General features: G+C 36.4%; 1 protein-coding gene and 1 long non-coding RNA gene across 4 annotated transcripts; one reads left to right on the top strand and one right to left on the bottom strand.

The window, feature by feature from the left end:
* Positions 1-2735: 2735 nt before the first annotated feature.
* Positions 2736-12224, top strand: LOC116430955 (uncharacterized). The gene is made up of 2 exons (XM_031985737.2): positions 2736-2999; positions 11881-12224. The coding sequence occupies exons 1-2, from the start codon at positions 2885-2887 to the stop codon at positions 12222-12224; spliced, it is 459 nt and encodes a 152-aa protein (XP_031841597.1). The 5' UTR covers positions 2736-2884.
* Positions 4340-13618, bottom strand: LOC116430957 (uncharacterized). 3 transcript variants are annotated; one of them, XR_012998595.1, is made up of 5 exons: positions 13339-13618; positions 13175-13246; positions 9497-13090; positions 9058-9157; positions 4340-5535 (listed from the first exon to the last, which is right to left on the bottom strand). It is a non-coding gene; the product is annotated as an uncharacterized LOC116430957 (long non-coding RNA). The 3 variants fall into 3 exon arrangements; XR_012998594.1 differs by having other exon boundaries at positions 9497-13069; XR_012998596.1 differs by having other exon boundaries at positions 9497-13035.
* Between the last annotated feature and the right edge of the window lie 63 nt (positions 13619-13681).

Here is a 13681-nt window from a genome sequence, read left to right as displayed (position 1 = left end):
TTTTGATATGTATCGGCGGACCGTGAGCGGCACGAATCATTAGAGCGTTGCGAACACCGGTATCCTAATTGAGGCTAACGCTTTTACGGGCGTCGGTAATCGTGATTTCACGAGAGGCGACGGTCACGGAAAGACTCAGTTATATTTCTTCGACGGACACGTCACGTGTAAACACACCGGGACGAGGAACGAAAGGGAAACGAGTTCGCCCAGGCTCTCTTCCTTGTGCAATAACGTTTCGAGCCGTCTGACGTGCGGCCACGAATGTCGACAATCGCCTTTGTTTGCCCACTACAACGGAATTTCCGTTATCCGAACGGACTCTGGAGATTCTCACCAAAAGGGACCACGCGAAATCCCGTTTATGAGTCATCTTGGCTGTGGAACAAAAATGGTTTCTTCCTACGAAATTTCATAAAGAATTACAGACACAAGCTTCTTTTTTTCTAGATTTTACATTTTTATATTTTTATATATTATTTTATATTGAATTTTAGATTTTATAGAAAATGGAAAATTTGGACGTTGTGAACGATACAAAATTTCTCTATTGTCAGTTGCTTGTTTATAATTAATCTTAGCAAAGCAATTGTGAATTTTTCAAAATACTGTTGAACTAATTACAATTTAAAATTGTGTATAATTTTGTTTAGAAATTTTTCTTGCATTAGCATATTTTTTAATTGTATTCCAGTGGGTCCAGAAAGTATTGTACAAGTATGATTTATTATTGTTTTCTAATTTTTCAAAGTAATCCTGGTGAAAGGTGGACAGACGTGTGATGTCTGTGTATAGCCGCTGGCTTCATACATAAAAATAGAACAATCTGGAAGGACTGCTCCAGCAGTCTGTATTTATTCACATCACAATTTGCATTTTCTTTAGAGTAGCGAGGCATCCAAGAAACATATGGACGGTAATGTAGGTTTGACGTCGATTGCTTCACACTTTAGATAAAATTACCAAAGTAACTTTTCGGAATCGTTCAAACTTTCATCTCGTATCTGGAATACAGACTTATAGACTTTTCTACGACATTCGAGAAATTTATTAAGGGAATGAATTAATTTCTTGATGTGACTTCTATGTTAATACATAATGGAGAAAGTCCCATTAGTTCTCAATGAAAAAGGAACCCATAAAAAACATCTTACGAATAATTTTTATACAAAAAACATTCATATGAACTCAATAATTAATTTTGTCCAAGGAAAAACTATGACATGAATTATACGTCCAAATTTGCATAAACATCTTCATCCTGTTAATTACGACGCAATTCTGCAACTATTTTACAGGCATTCGATTAAACCCACTGTTTCTGACGGTTTCAGTGAAAGAAACAAGAAAGCCACCTGGAGGCTTGTTACCAGACAACAATACAATAAATCCGATTACAACACTAGAACAAAAAAAGAAGAAAAGAGAAAAGAAAAAAAGAACGGTTAAGGTGACCGAAACTTTCCTATCAGACGATTCAATTAACCGGAGAAAAAGAATGGCGCCTCGTGAAGGACAAATAGGACAGTACCAAAAAAAGAGAGTACAGAAAACCCATACACGCCAAATGGTAACCCACTTCGTCATATGTATCTCGGACAAGCGGAATGCATTGGTCGTGGATTCGTTTCGATTTCCATAATTCGTGCGTGTGAGAGTCTCGCCGCGTATGTACAGTCAACAACAAAAGTATTCGAACGTTATTCATGACTAGATACAATAAATACAGACAATAAATGTTCCACAATTTGTTGGCACATGGCTAAATATTTTTTTAAATTTTATTGCACGTATACAACACGAATGTAGTTTGTTTCAATAAATAGCAATGTACGGTGTACAATTTGTTTAATAATGTATTTTTTTACCATGCTGGTCCAATATTTACGTTGCTGACTGTAGGGTTACTGTGTATCCAGCCAGATGTATACATCGCGCAGATGATTCATGCCGGTCGATCCCGTATATTACTGGCATAACGCCGCACAGTGGGATCACGTTTCACTGGTCAAAAGTCCGTAACGTTTCAATAAACAAAGTTAAGCTGATTTTCTAGTAGTAATGAAATGTTCTTTAGTAATTCCAAACATGATAATTATTTTATATAGGGCTATTCACAACAATTAATATTATTGCTATTACTAATTATTCAAACTACATTATTACTATATATGATTCAGTGTTAATATTTATTATTATTCATATTTACGTATTATCTTATGAGAAAATTATTATATCACTATTAGTAAATATTTCGTTTTTAATTAACACTAGTACTACCGAGCAATCGAATTACCTTTCCCTAATTTTTTTATAGAAACTCTAAAAGTACATATATTGAGATTTCGACTGACATATAATTCAGTTTGTGTGTTGCAAGATCAATTTCTTCAATAATTTTTCAGAGAATAATTTGTTATTCTTTTCAATAATTGTAAAAAAGAAATTAGAAACGGGTTATCTTGATTCTTCTGGTAGTTTTAGTGTTAAATAAATGATTTCATTGCTTTAAGAACTCCGAAAAATTGATTTTTGGCTACAGAGACGTTGATATTTCCACATTGTGTGCCGGCACGAATTATCTGTTCATGGTCGTGCATGTATGCGCACGGTAGGCGACGATCCAGCTTCGGACGGGAACGATTCTTTGGTGACTGGTGGTTCAAGAGGTGAGAGACCATAATGTCTGGTGGGGATCAGAGGACCCCGCCCCGTGGACAGCTATAAAATGCCGGCAAGAGAATCGGGCACAACCAGTCTTAATCGGTACACGAGGACTCTATACATTTTTTTCCCCCTTTCTCTGGTCTGTCTGTCTCCGCTTCCTCCTTCTTCGATAGAGTCGGTGTCGATCCTCCTCCTCCGCTTGCAACCAACTGTCGCCATGAAGCTGTTGCCGGTCTTGTTGCTCGTCGTCGCGGTCGTCTTCGCCGCCGAGGAGAAGGAGGAAGAACGGCCCAAGACTTTCAGGAGGCTCATCCCTGCTGATGTCCTGCGCGGTGAGTCTTCTCCTCGAGCCTCTACCCTTCAAGAGATCGAACATTTTAATTATCTATTTTAATAGATAGAAAGATCATTCTCTTGGAACTGTTAGACTTATCTAACCTTATTAACACATTGACGATGGGGTGTACCACTGGTATACCATCAAATACATCAAATAGTTTGTTGAATTGGTTTGGCAGATGGAAAAAATTACCATGTAGTTGAATATTAATTTACTTATTGATAATTATAAACATTTTTTTGGAATTTCACCGCTAGATAACCAAAGACGTAAATTGCAGCTCCGGCATCAATGTATTAACCCTTTACTTTATAAGATTCAGTCAGCCGCGTGACGCAGACTTTGAATTGAATTTCAGAAACTTGATTCCTTGGTTTGTACCGTAGACGAGCAATATTTTGTTCTTATAACAATACAGTTACTCTCAGTAACTTAGTTTCAACCCCCATCTCTCTCTCATTTGTTTTGCTTAATTTGTCACTGTTTATTAGTGTTAAATTGACGCGTTCCGTAAACCTAGTGTTAAGTATTGTAAAATAATTAGTACACTGATTAAAGAAGTAGTCAAATACAAAAGTGATGATAGGGGTTGCAGAAGAGATTAAAAGTTTTTATATAAACATGTAATCTATTTGCACTCAAAATGGTTATCTTAATTTTTCTTAATAAGCATTTATACCAACGATTCTCGGTAAATTCTCTCAATCTTAGGGATAATACCAATAATCCCTACTGGGATTAACCCTTTAGGCCTCAAATAAAAACTTGTAGGAGAAATATATTTATTGTGGTTACATACGTTAACTAACGTATCATTTTTAACAAAACCAGATATTTTTATAAAAAATGTTGTTCTAACTGTCAAAAGCATAGGTGGTAATTACTTATGTCGATTTTACACTGGTAGCTTCGCGACTAGACTGGTTCACATTTTACTGGTATTGATATATGTGGTTTTAAGACGATACCACCGGGAACTAAAGGGTTAAAGCGCATTTTAAGTAAAGTAGTCAAGAAAATCAATTGACCATCGTGTGAAACAGATTCACGGATTTTCTCGCATTCCTAGGGAAACCGGAATCATTGAACCGGTTGAGAGTAGCCTTGTCCGATCGACAGGTTAATCTATTCCACGTCCGAGATGAAGCCGACTTCCCGTTTCCCACTTTCTTCTTCCGTGCTTACCCTTCTTGCAATTTGTTGGTAACGGTGTTACCGATGGAAATTTCCTTTCTCGCATGAAAAAGGAAAGAACCGCTAGAACAAGTCATAAGAGACAGATATACGCAGGTATGTACCTAAGTATGTAGGTACGTGTCATGACAGCGGAACGAATTTTTACCACTTCGGGCGTGAAGATAATCGAGTTTCTTAGAAACTGATTCAGAACTGATTCATCTGTTGAAAAATACATATCTCGTACATTGGAATAAATTAGCGTAGGTTTCAGTTTTCGACAAAACTGAGCTTGTTTAACGTTACAAGTAAGAGTAAAACCGTGAAGGAGGGATAACAGTTGGAAATTTAAAGAGACCTTAACAACGTTGTCTTCGGAAAGAAATGCATTAATCATTAGATGCCACTCTTTTGTTAATTTTTATATAAATTCTATTTTTCGATAATAAATTTTTTAATATAATATTGATACTATCGGTTTTTAGGAACTGATCGCCTAAACGGAAAGTTCACACTTTAATGCCTGACCACGCATTAGCGCATTTTTGTTCTGTAAAGTCAAAACCAAGTAAAGTTTCCTTCTCTGTACATTTTTCTTAATTTACGACCCATGAAATAAAATTGTAGTTTTAATAAATTATTATGTATGATAAAATTATTATTGATAATAAAACTTTACTTTTTAAATCGATTTGTTCTCAGCATGCAGAAACAGATTTAAATTTCACTAAATATTATACATCCCGATATGTCATACCCCCAAATTGTCGGGTGCTTAAGTGTTAAGCATTTTTAATCCTTACACGTTTACAATAAGTTACCACAGTCTACTCATTAAAATTAACCACTACATCTAATACTTAGGGCTATTTAAAAGAAGCTACTTTATTCTACTCAAAAAAATTAGCTATTAGATCTAGTACCCAGGACTGTTTATAATAAGCTACCTTATTATACTCACAAAGGTTAGCTTACCCTACTCAATGCCCAGGGCTAATCAGGACTGTCAACCACGCCTTAGCTTTCCATTTGCAATTAAAACCCGGACCTTGAAGGCAAACCTTCTTCCATTGTGTTCAGGCGTTGCTCGGCGAACCGCAACCACAACGACCAAAGGCAAACCACCCTAGTCTTCTCCGAGAATGAAAAGAACAAAGATTGCCTGTAACGATGGGCTCGTCTGTCGGTTTCGTAGATCCTCTTATCACTGTTATATGATTTCGGCTGGCACGCGAACGGAAAAATAGGAAACGTATTCCTGGGATACCCCTACAATCGTGAAAGTATATCGTATGTGTCCTTTCATTTTCTTGGTTCTCCATCTTTATACGCCGTTCAGCAGATGCATGAGCCTATGAACAGAAATCCACGATGAATCAGCCACTGCAAAATGAAGAACCATTAATTGCGAATCGCTGAATCGTTAATTACGATCATTAAGCTGTTATTAGGTTTTATGAGAGTATTATTTGTACGATTTTGAAAAACAACGTTGGACTACCAAATGAAATGAAATCATTCCTGAATTCTTATTTAATTAGAAGAAATTACTGTTAAAAGGGTAACAGACGTTTTCTAAGAAATGACTAAAGAAATTGATTTAGCAATACACAAACTGAATCGTAAGTCAATTCAAATGATGATGATAGAAAAATTTAATAAAGTCGATTAGACTGCTAGTTTTGATGTAAGTAAACTAAAATCTGGTTCAATGTGCATTCAAGTTACCATTATACTTAGAACTCTCCAAGATCTGTTGATATGGTTAAACGATTTTACTTTGTAACGGACAAATTTGTAATTTGTAATTTCCAATCTGTAATTTCTAAATATTTCCAACAATCTTCAACTAAAGAAAGCAAGACCTTTTTTTACAGGCAAAAATAAGCTTCTGTACTGTTTCTTAACTAAACGCCATAATTAGTGATCGCTAATGAATAGTCTAACGCAACGACCCTTATGCAAAACGAAACTTGCAACAAAAAGAAAAGAGAAACTTCTTCGATGATTTTAAGAGTTATATCGTTGAAACGTAAACAATATTAAATTCAATAGACCATCTTGCCTCATTGTGTTCGATATGAGTACCTACAGAAAATTCTATAGGCGCACTAATTAATTAACCAACGAAGGTTGCTAACAGTGTCCTTGCCGATTCTGGTTAGATATTGTAGACCCACGGAACACCGTGGCCCAGATAACTCCGGTGTTTCTCGCTCTAGGCCTGGATTCCGATGAATAATCGAATCAGCCTAGTTGCTCCGGGCCCGAACACGGCGTTTGCCGTACATTTATGTACCCGTTGTCGCGTGTCTCAGTCAGACGGTGAGGACACGCTATTTATACGCGCACGGAATAAGGATAATGAGATTAAACCGTGTTACAAAACTTTTACCGTGAGGTACACCCGTAAGAACTGCGGACCTCTTCTTTTGTAATCGGCGACTCGTCGATCTTTGGGCTTTTATAGAGACGCAGATGAACGAGAGATAATCAAATTATATCATAATATAAATATTTCAATAAAATTATATTGCAAGATAAATTTTTCAATTATCGATCTCTTCGAAAATGCGTCATTTAATTTTAAGTTTGATATTAAAGCTCGATAGTGCCATTTTCTGTCACCATGTCTTTTCCACTTGTTCACTAAAATTTTACTCTATTCGATATTACAGCTCAACCCTACCATTTTTAAACTCAATGATATGTTCATTATAATTTAGCTCTATCCGATATTAAAGCTCAATACTATCCCTAAAAACTATATCCCTTTAATATATTCATTACAATTTTTATTCTGCTTTATTTTTTACTCACTTGTTACTCTACTCATACAACTAACGAAAGACAAAAATTCCTGCACCGTTCCTATCCGAATCCTCGAGCCATCATCGAAGTTAAATTTCTCGATCACGAACTAGGCGTCTATCCGCTTCAACTGGGAATTACCGCGGAAAGTAGGCCCATGGGCTGGGTGGGTCGTGACGAAAACAAGACCCGAATGAGAATTCGCGAAACGACGATTTCGCGTCCCCGAAACCTGGCAGACAATCGTTCGTACTTCGATCAACTGTTGCCCCGCAATCAGCGGTTGTTACGCGACCGCGGTGGAACTTTCGAAAGAGCAACACGCGCCGACAAATTACAGCCGTCATTACAGGCGGAGAACATCACGCATTCATCGAAACGACAACGGTCATCGTATGGATTCGCTAATCGGATGGATGCACGGCTAGGAACGTAATTACCGCGGTTAATTCCACTTATCGCGAGCGACCCCTTAATTAACCGGCAACCGGATGTACCGGGATAAGATTAACAGATTCTGATAACTATAAGATGCGGTGTTCAACACTTGGATGCTGATGACAGTCGTTGAGAAAATAACGGATGTTAATGAACGGTACATAGAAGATGAGAGATAGGTGTAGGATAATTCCGGGGGAGATGGCCAGTTCAATTGTCTTGCATAAACAATTGGTAAAATTGCAACTGCAATTACAATTTGGTGTCTTTTTGTCTCTAATTTTAAACCTTGTTGATCATTTTGTAGGAAATTGATTGAAGCTTAGACAAATTTGTTATTTTGATTCCTTTAGTTTTTAATTAAATGCGTTTCAATGAAAATATAACCATCTCCCAAGATATTATCCTACTATTTTTCTGTGATTGGAAAGTGAGACCGATCACGATTACGCACCGATGCCTTCGACCATCTTCTTAAAAACCCTTTGAACTACTTTCAGAACCAAATTACATTGCAATTTCAGACCAAAATATAAATCTCACTAGTGAGACTAGGGGTCGTATTTTCAGGTCAAACATAAATACAGTAGAACCTCATATAACGAGATTAAAAAATGCCATGTTTAATACTGGTCCAACTTCTGTCTCCGCTTGTATTACTTTCTTATGAAGAATCTGACTTTTATAGTTTTTTTTTAGTAATTTTCTAATCGCGTTATTGGAGGTTGTATTGTACTACGAGTCGAATGTCAACTACTATAATTGTAGGTAGCATTTTTCCCGGTTAAATGGCAGTGCAAGGGATTTATGTCTTTCCCTTTTCTACAGCAATAATTTGCTTAGAATACCATTCTTATCAAAACTTTGTCACATCTAACCAACTACCATTTATTGCTTAATTATTCTAGTAAACATGTGGTCGGAGACAGCTGCACAGGTAACCACGGGTAATTACTAATTACTAATTAAGGCCACCGTTGACTGCGCAGCCCGTCACTGTTCTCAGTGGCTCGGTCGGGAAAACCAATAATTTTGTACACTCATTAGTGAAATCTCATTTTATAACCTAACTAGTACCCTGCACCCACTTAAACTCACTAATATCAATACTTTAATACACCTTATTTAATTAATGGCATCGTCAAATTGTTTGTATGCAATTAAATCTTGCAAAGATTTCTAAGAACCAGTAAGACTGAAACTTTCATAGGATTTCATATTTCTTCTGTTTTTCATTTGCAAGTGGGAAAATGTACATTTGCATAGAAATCTGCAATCTGCTAATCGCTGCTAAATGCTTTGCTAGTTGTAACGTCGCTTGGGCAACATCTTCATATGGACAAGAGGAAGTTGCAGCGCGCGGACGTAACATTACACCCGCTGCCATGAAAGCCGACCCTCGCCAATAGACGAGCCTAAATGTCGGTGAAAGTTTTAGGAGATCGTCGTGAATCATGTTTCACTGCTTCCTTAAATGTTTCCCGTCACGAGCAGCGTTCCGCGGGAATTACGATTCATTTAGCCGTCGCCATTTTTAATCTTCGAGCCGCTTCCAGATTCACCGGCGAGCGCATTACAAAGTGGAAAGCACGGAACTAATCGCGGCAGTTGTATTTGCCACTTACCACCTTTTACCGCGTTAAAGAATCTCACAGGTTCTTGCTACCGTAGATTCCGAGGTGAAATTGTAGAATTTCCGTTTGAATTTTTAAACAGTAGAAAGTCCTGTAATCATTCATTTATTCGTTAATATTATTACGTAATGTTGGTTAATTAGTTATATTAGTAATATTATTAATAATATTATAATATTATGAATAGTTAATTAATATTAATATTATAATATTATTATTAGTAATATTACTAATATTATTAATAATATTATAATATTATGAATAGTTAATTAATATTAATATTATAATATTATTATTGGTAATATTACTAATATTATTAATAGTTAATTGATATTAATACTATAGTATTATTGTTAGTAATATTTCTAATTAGCTAATACTATTTAGTATTATTACATAAAAATAGGATCATCTTTAAAAATAGATTTACCATAAATCTCCAATTGGAGAACAGTGGAGATACATACTTCACTAATGTGACTCATACCCTTTGCCACGATTCCTCTTTCGTGTAACAAATCTGAAAACACGTGGGAATCAGTTTGAGGGACACCTGCATCGATTTAACTGATTAATAAATATCTCTACTTCCTCATAATTAAAGAGATAAATTGCTAAGAGACTTCGAGAACTCCTCGACACGGTTGGATGGTAGATTATGCGATATAAGATCCATTTTCCTGTGATCCCAGAAGTCCCGTGAGAATCGATGGCTTCGGTGTTGGTGTGATTGCCAGTCACGTGAAACCTTCGATGTAACAGTGCGGCATTGAGAAAACAGTAACAGACACGTCATTATTTAAATAAATCACGTCCGCCGAAGGCTGTGAACACGTGATTCTCGCCTTAATTCCAATTTCTCGCTTCTTCCTTCTCTTAATACTACTATCAGGCTAACCGCTAGTCATTATTAACAAGCTATTTTATTTTTCAAAATATTAAACATTAAAAAATATCGTTTTTTAATTTTCCCAATTCATTTAAAGAACTGAGAATTAAATGCCATCAGCGTGTAACGATTCACGTAGGGCCCACGATAATCGCACAACAGCCAGTCTATAGTGACAGTGAAAGTGTTTCTCCTTGAAGCTTCCAGTAGGCGAAACCTCATCCGTTAATTACAGCAGACACAGTATTTAAGACCTACAAAAATAAACCAAAAATATTTTATCTTCATGTAACGCAGTTTGAAGTCCCTATACAGGGTAACTCGTTCAATCGTGTTACCAAAATTTATTTGTTGAGTAAAAAAATGTTCGAAGCAGAAATTGTTTGGTATTCAGAGTAGAAATTATTGTTGATGAAAATACAGTTGGTCTGATTGATACTCAATAATTTTTTGTATATGACAAATGGTTTACAAGTAAATTCAGATGGCACTGTTAAACAACTTATCCTGTATACAAATTTCAAAAATTTAATTTGACTTCTTTCGAATTCGAATTCGGTAGTTTTAACGTTGAACATCAGATGGTACAACGAGAAGCTCGTTGAAACGGTTCGGTTCGGGCGCACGTGTGCATTAGAAAGTAACGACACCTTTCACATGTAGCCCGGGGCTGTAGCCGCGCGAATAATGCCCGTGTGGGCCCGTGCATCGTACACTGGTGACGACATTACCAAAGAATTACAATCTGCTCGGACCGTTGCACATGTGCAATGAGGATCTTACTTTTACATCGGGCTCAGTGAAAATCCGACGGGCGGATTCGTTCGGAATGCCAAGCGTTTTTAGTGAAATCCATTCGTTTTAATGTAGAGTGCTTGAGCCGAGATGGTGGAACTTATTTTTTTATCTTTATGAAGACAACGTCTGTGTAAATTATGTTGAACTATTAATTATGCAATCTCTTACCTGTGTAAATTTTGTTGAACTATTAATTATGTAATAATTAATTATGTAATGTAATAACTGTGTAATTTTGAACTATTTTGACACAGATTTTTAAAGATTACATTTAAATTCTCGACTATTATGCCTACCTTGCGTTCTCAGTTAATTATATTAGACTATATAATAATATCACGCATTTCGTAGCTCGTGGAAACTCATTCGAAAGAAATATGTAAAAAAAATTGATAAATAAAAATTTGAATAGTCCAAAACATTACTACTCGTGAAATCGTCGAAAGCATCAGCCGTAAGAAGGTTAATCAAATTTGGTCTCTAATGGTAGCTACGCTTTCTCGCATAAAATCTAACGTTCCGGTTAACGGAACGTATCAATTGAATACTATCTTTATGCAATGTAATTTATGTAATTCCGGAATTCGCATTCCGTGATCCATCAACGAGCCATCGGCAACGAATCCGCAACCGTGTTACGATAGGGTAAGAATAACGCGTCGATTATGTAATCGTTACGAAGAACTGTTTACAAAGAAATTCTCAAATTCTTATCTTAACGTTATCAAACCTCTATCTCTCCAGGTTTACTATCCTGATATGTCGTTATTTATAAATTTACTAATCAGTGGACTGTGGATTTTTATACATTTCTAGGAAAGGAATTGCAAAGTTGCACAGAACAAACGCAATATGAGAAAATATGGAAAATAATTAGAAATGAAAAATATAGGAAATGTTCAAGTATTTTTATTTCTTTATTATTGAACACGAAATAATTCGATTCGATCTACCTCATCCAAAATGTAATGCTTCTTAGAGTATTTATTAGAAACAACAATCTTCTGCGGTTGCAAATTATATTTTTAAACATTTGAATTTCCATAAAGACCCCCAGTCTACTGATCAGTGAATTCGCTTAGCGTATCACAATTTCGCGAAATCATGAACGTAAACGTTTGTTGCAGATTTCCCGGGTATGTGCTTCGCCTCGACAAAATGCGCCACCGTTGAGCCAACCAAATCATGGGATCTGACACCATTCTGCGGTCGTTCGACCTGCGTGCCAGCTGACGACAACTCTGGCCGCCTCTTCGAGCTCGTAGAAGATTGCGGACCGTTGCCGAAAGCGAACCCTAAGTGCAAGCTATCCGAGAAGACGAACAAGACCGCTCCCTTCCCTGACTGCTGTCCAGTCTTCGAATGCGAGGAAGGAGCTAAACTCGAGTACCCAGAGATCTTAACTGTCCCGCCGCCTACGAATATCCTGGAGCTGGAGAAGAAGCCCAAAGCTGATGCACCGAAACCTTAAATTCCCTGCATCAGGATATGACTCCTGTGGCGAACAGGAAGAATCAATGAATAACAAAATTGTTCTTTGGATTTTTTAACACTAGAACTACCGAGCAATTACAGTGAACTCGAGATTTGAATCATCTTTTATTACTGTATCTGTGCAAATAGATAAATTTATTTTACTACCTTGCACGAAAGTGTCTTCATAATTTGAATACAAAATAAAAATGTTAAAACAAGTCAATTTGAACTGTCTGATAGTTCTAGTGTCAAAAATGTTTCCTCTGACATCTGATTTCGCACTACTCCTTCCTTTGATTGGTACCAACTTCCGGAATTATGCAGCGTTTTCTTGTTGAAAATTGTTAATGATGTTATACAATTTTTAAAGACAATTGTTGTTAAGAGATAATGAAAAAGATTATCGTTCTAGATTGTTGGAAGAGAAAAATATATTAGGACAGGTGGCTGCACCGGAGAAGAAATGTTACTTTTGTCGTTGCGCATCGATCCGTGCTTGTTTCGCCACGAGGAGGCCACATCGCAACTTCCTGTTACCCTTCGACGCGATTTGATTTTACGCGAGACTATAATTACGTTGTATATAATTCTCTATGCACTTCCATGTTTCTTTCTTCTATTTTTTTGTCCTTTTTCATTGTCGCTACGAAATTCCGTGAAACCCATTGGTATCGTTCCACGAATGCAACGGCAGAATCGTCGTCAGTTGTAGGAAGTGTGGCGTCGCCTTCAGCAGTATCGTGTCTATTCAGTCTCCTAGTCCCGGAAATGAGATTCAGATGCACTCCGTCCGTTCTTAATTCCAGCTGTAAACGTCCCGTAGAGTAGAAATTTTCTTATCTATTTTAAAAGTAGGAAGCTCTGCGTACATTAAGTAAAAACATGTGTGATTGTAACTGTATGTGATTAAATTAATATCTATTTAATTCAGTATTGGTCTATAACCTTTCATTCCCTCGCTGATGGCGTCATCAAGAGTGATTTGATGTGGCTTTGATGTGAAATAGTATGGTCCTCCTGAAAAGATTCAAATTAAAGTATTAATAGCTGTATTCATAGACAAATTTGAATTATAACGGTCAGATTCAAATTCAATCGTAAATGTTTACCATGAAATTAGCAATTGTGTTAGCTTCTATAATTGAGAGCTACTGCATTATGGAAATTGAAGCGTTTGAAGAACTTCTGATTCAAATTGAAATTATTAAATATTATTACAGAATTCTTGCAAGCAAAGTTGTACTCCAAGTGCACTAAAACAAAAAATTCATTGGTTAGAATTGAATCATCCAAAACAAATATTGCTCTTCAGTTTTTCAATTATACACGTTTCTTTCTAGAATAAAATCTAAAAAATTTTTAAGAATTTGTTCTATCTACCAATGTATACCTTCATCGCGAATCACGTGACATGCTTCATAGGAAGGTTAATCAATAATTTATAATTCATTT

Source organism: Nomia melanderi, chromosome 5 (genome assembly GCF_051020985.1).
Source record: "Nomia melanderi isolate GNS246 chromosome 5, iyNomMela1, whole genome shotgun sequence".
Taxonomy (NCBI): Eukaryota; Metazoa; Arthropoda; class Insecta; order Hymenoptera; family Halictidae; genus Nomia; species Nomia melanderi.
The sequence above is the reverse complement of the archived record's forward strand: the minus strand, read 5'-3'. Positions and strand labels throughout refer to the sequence as shown.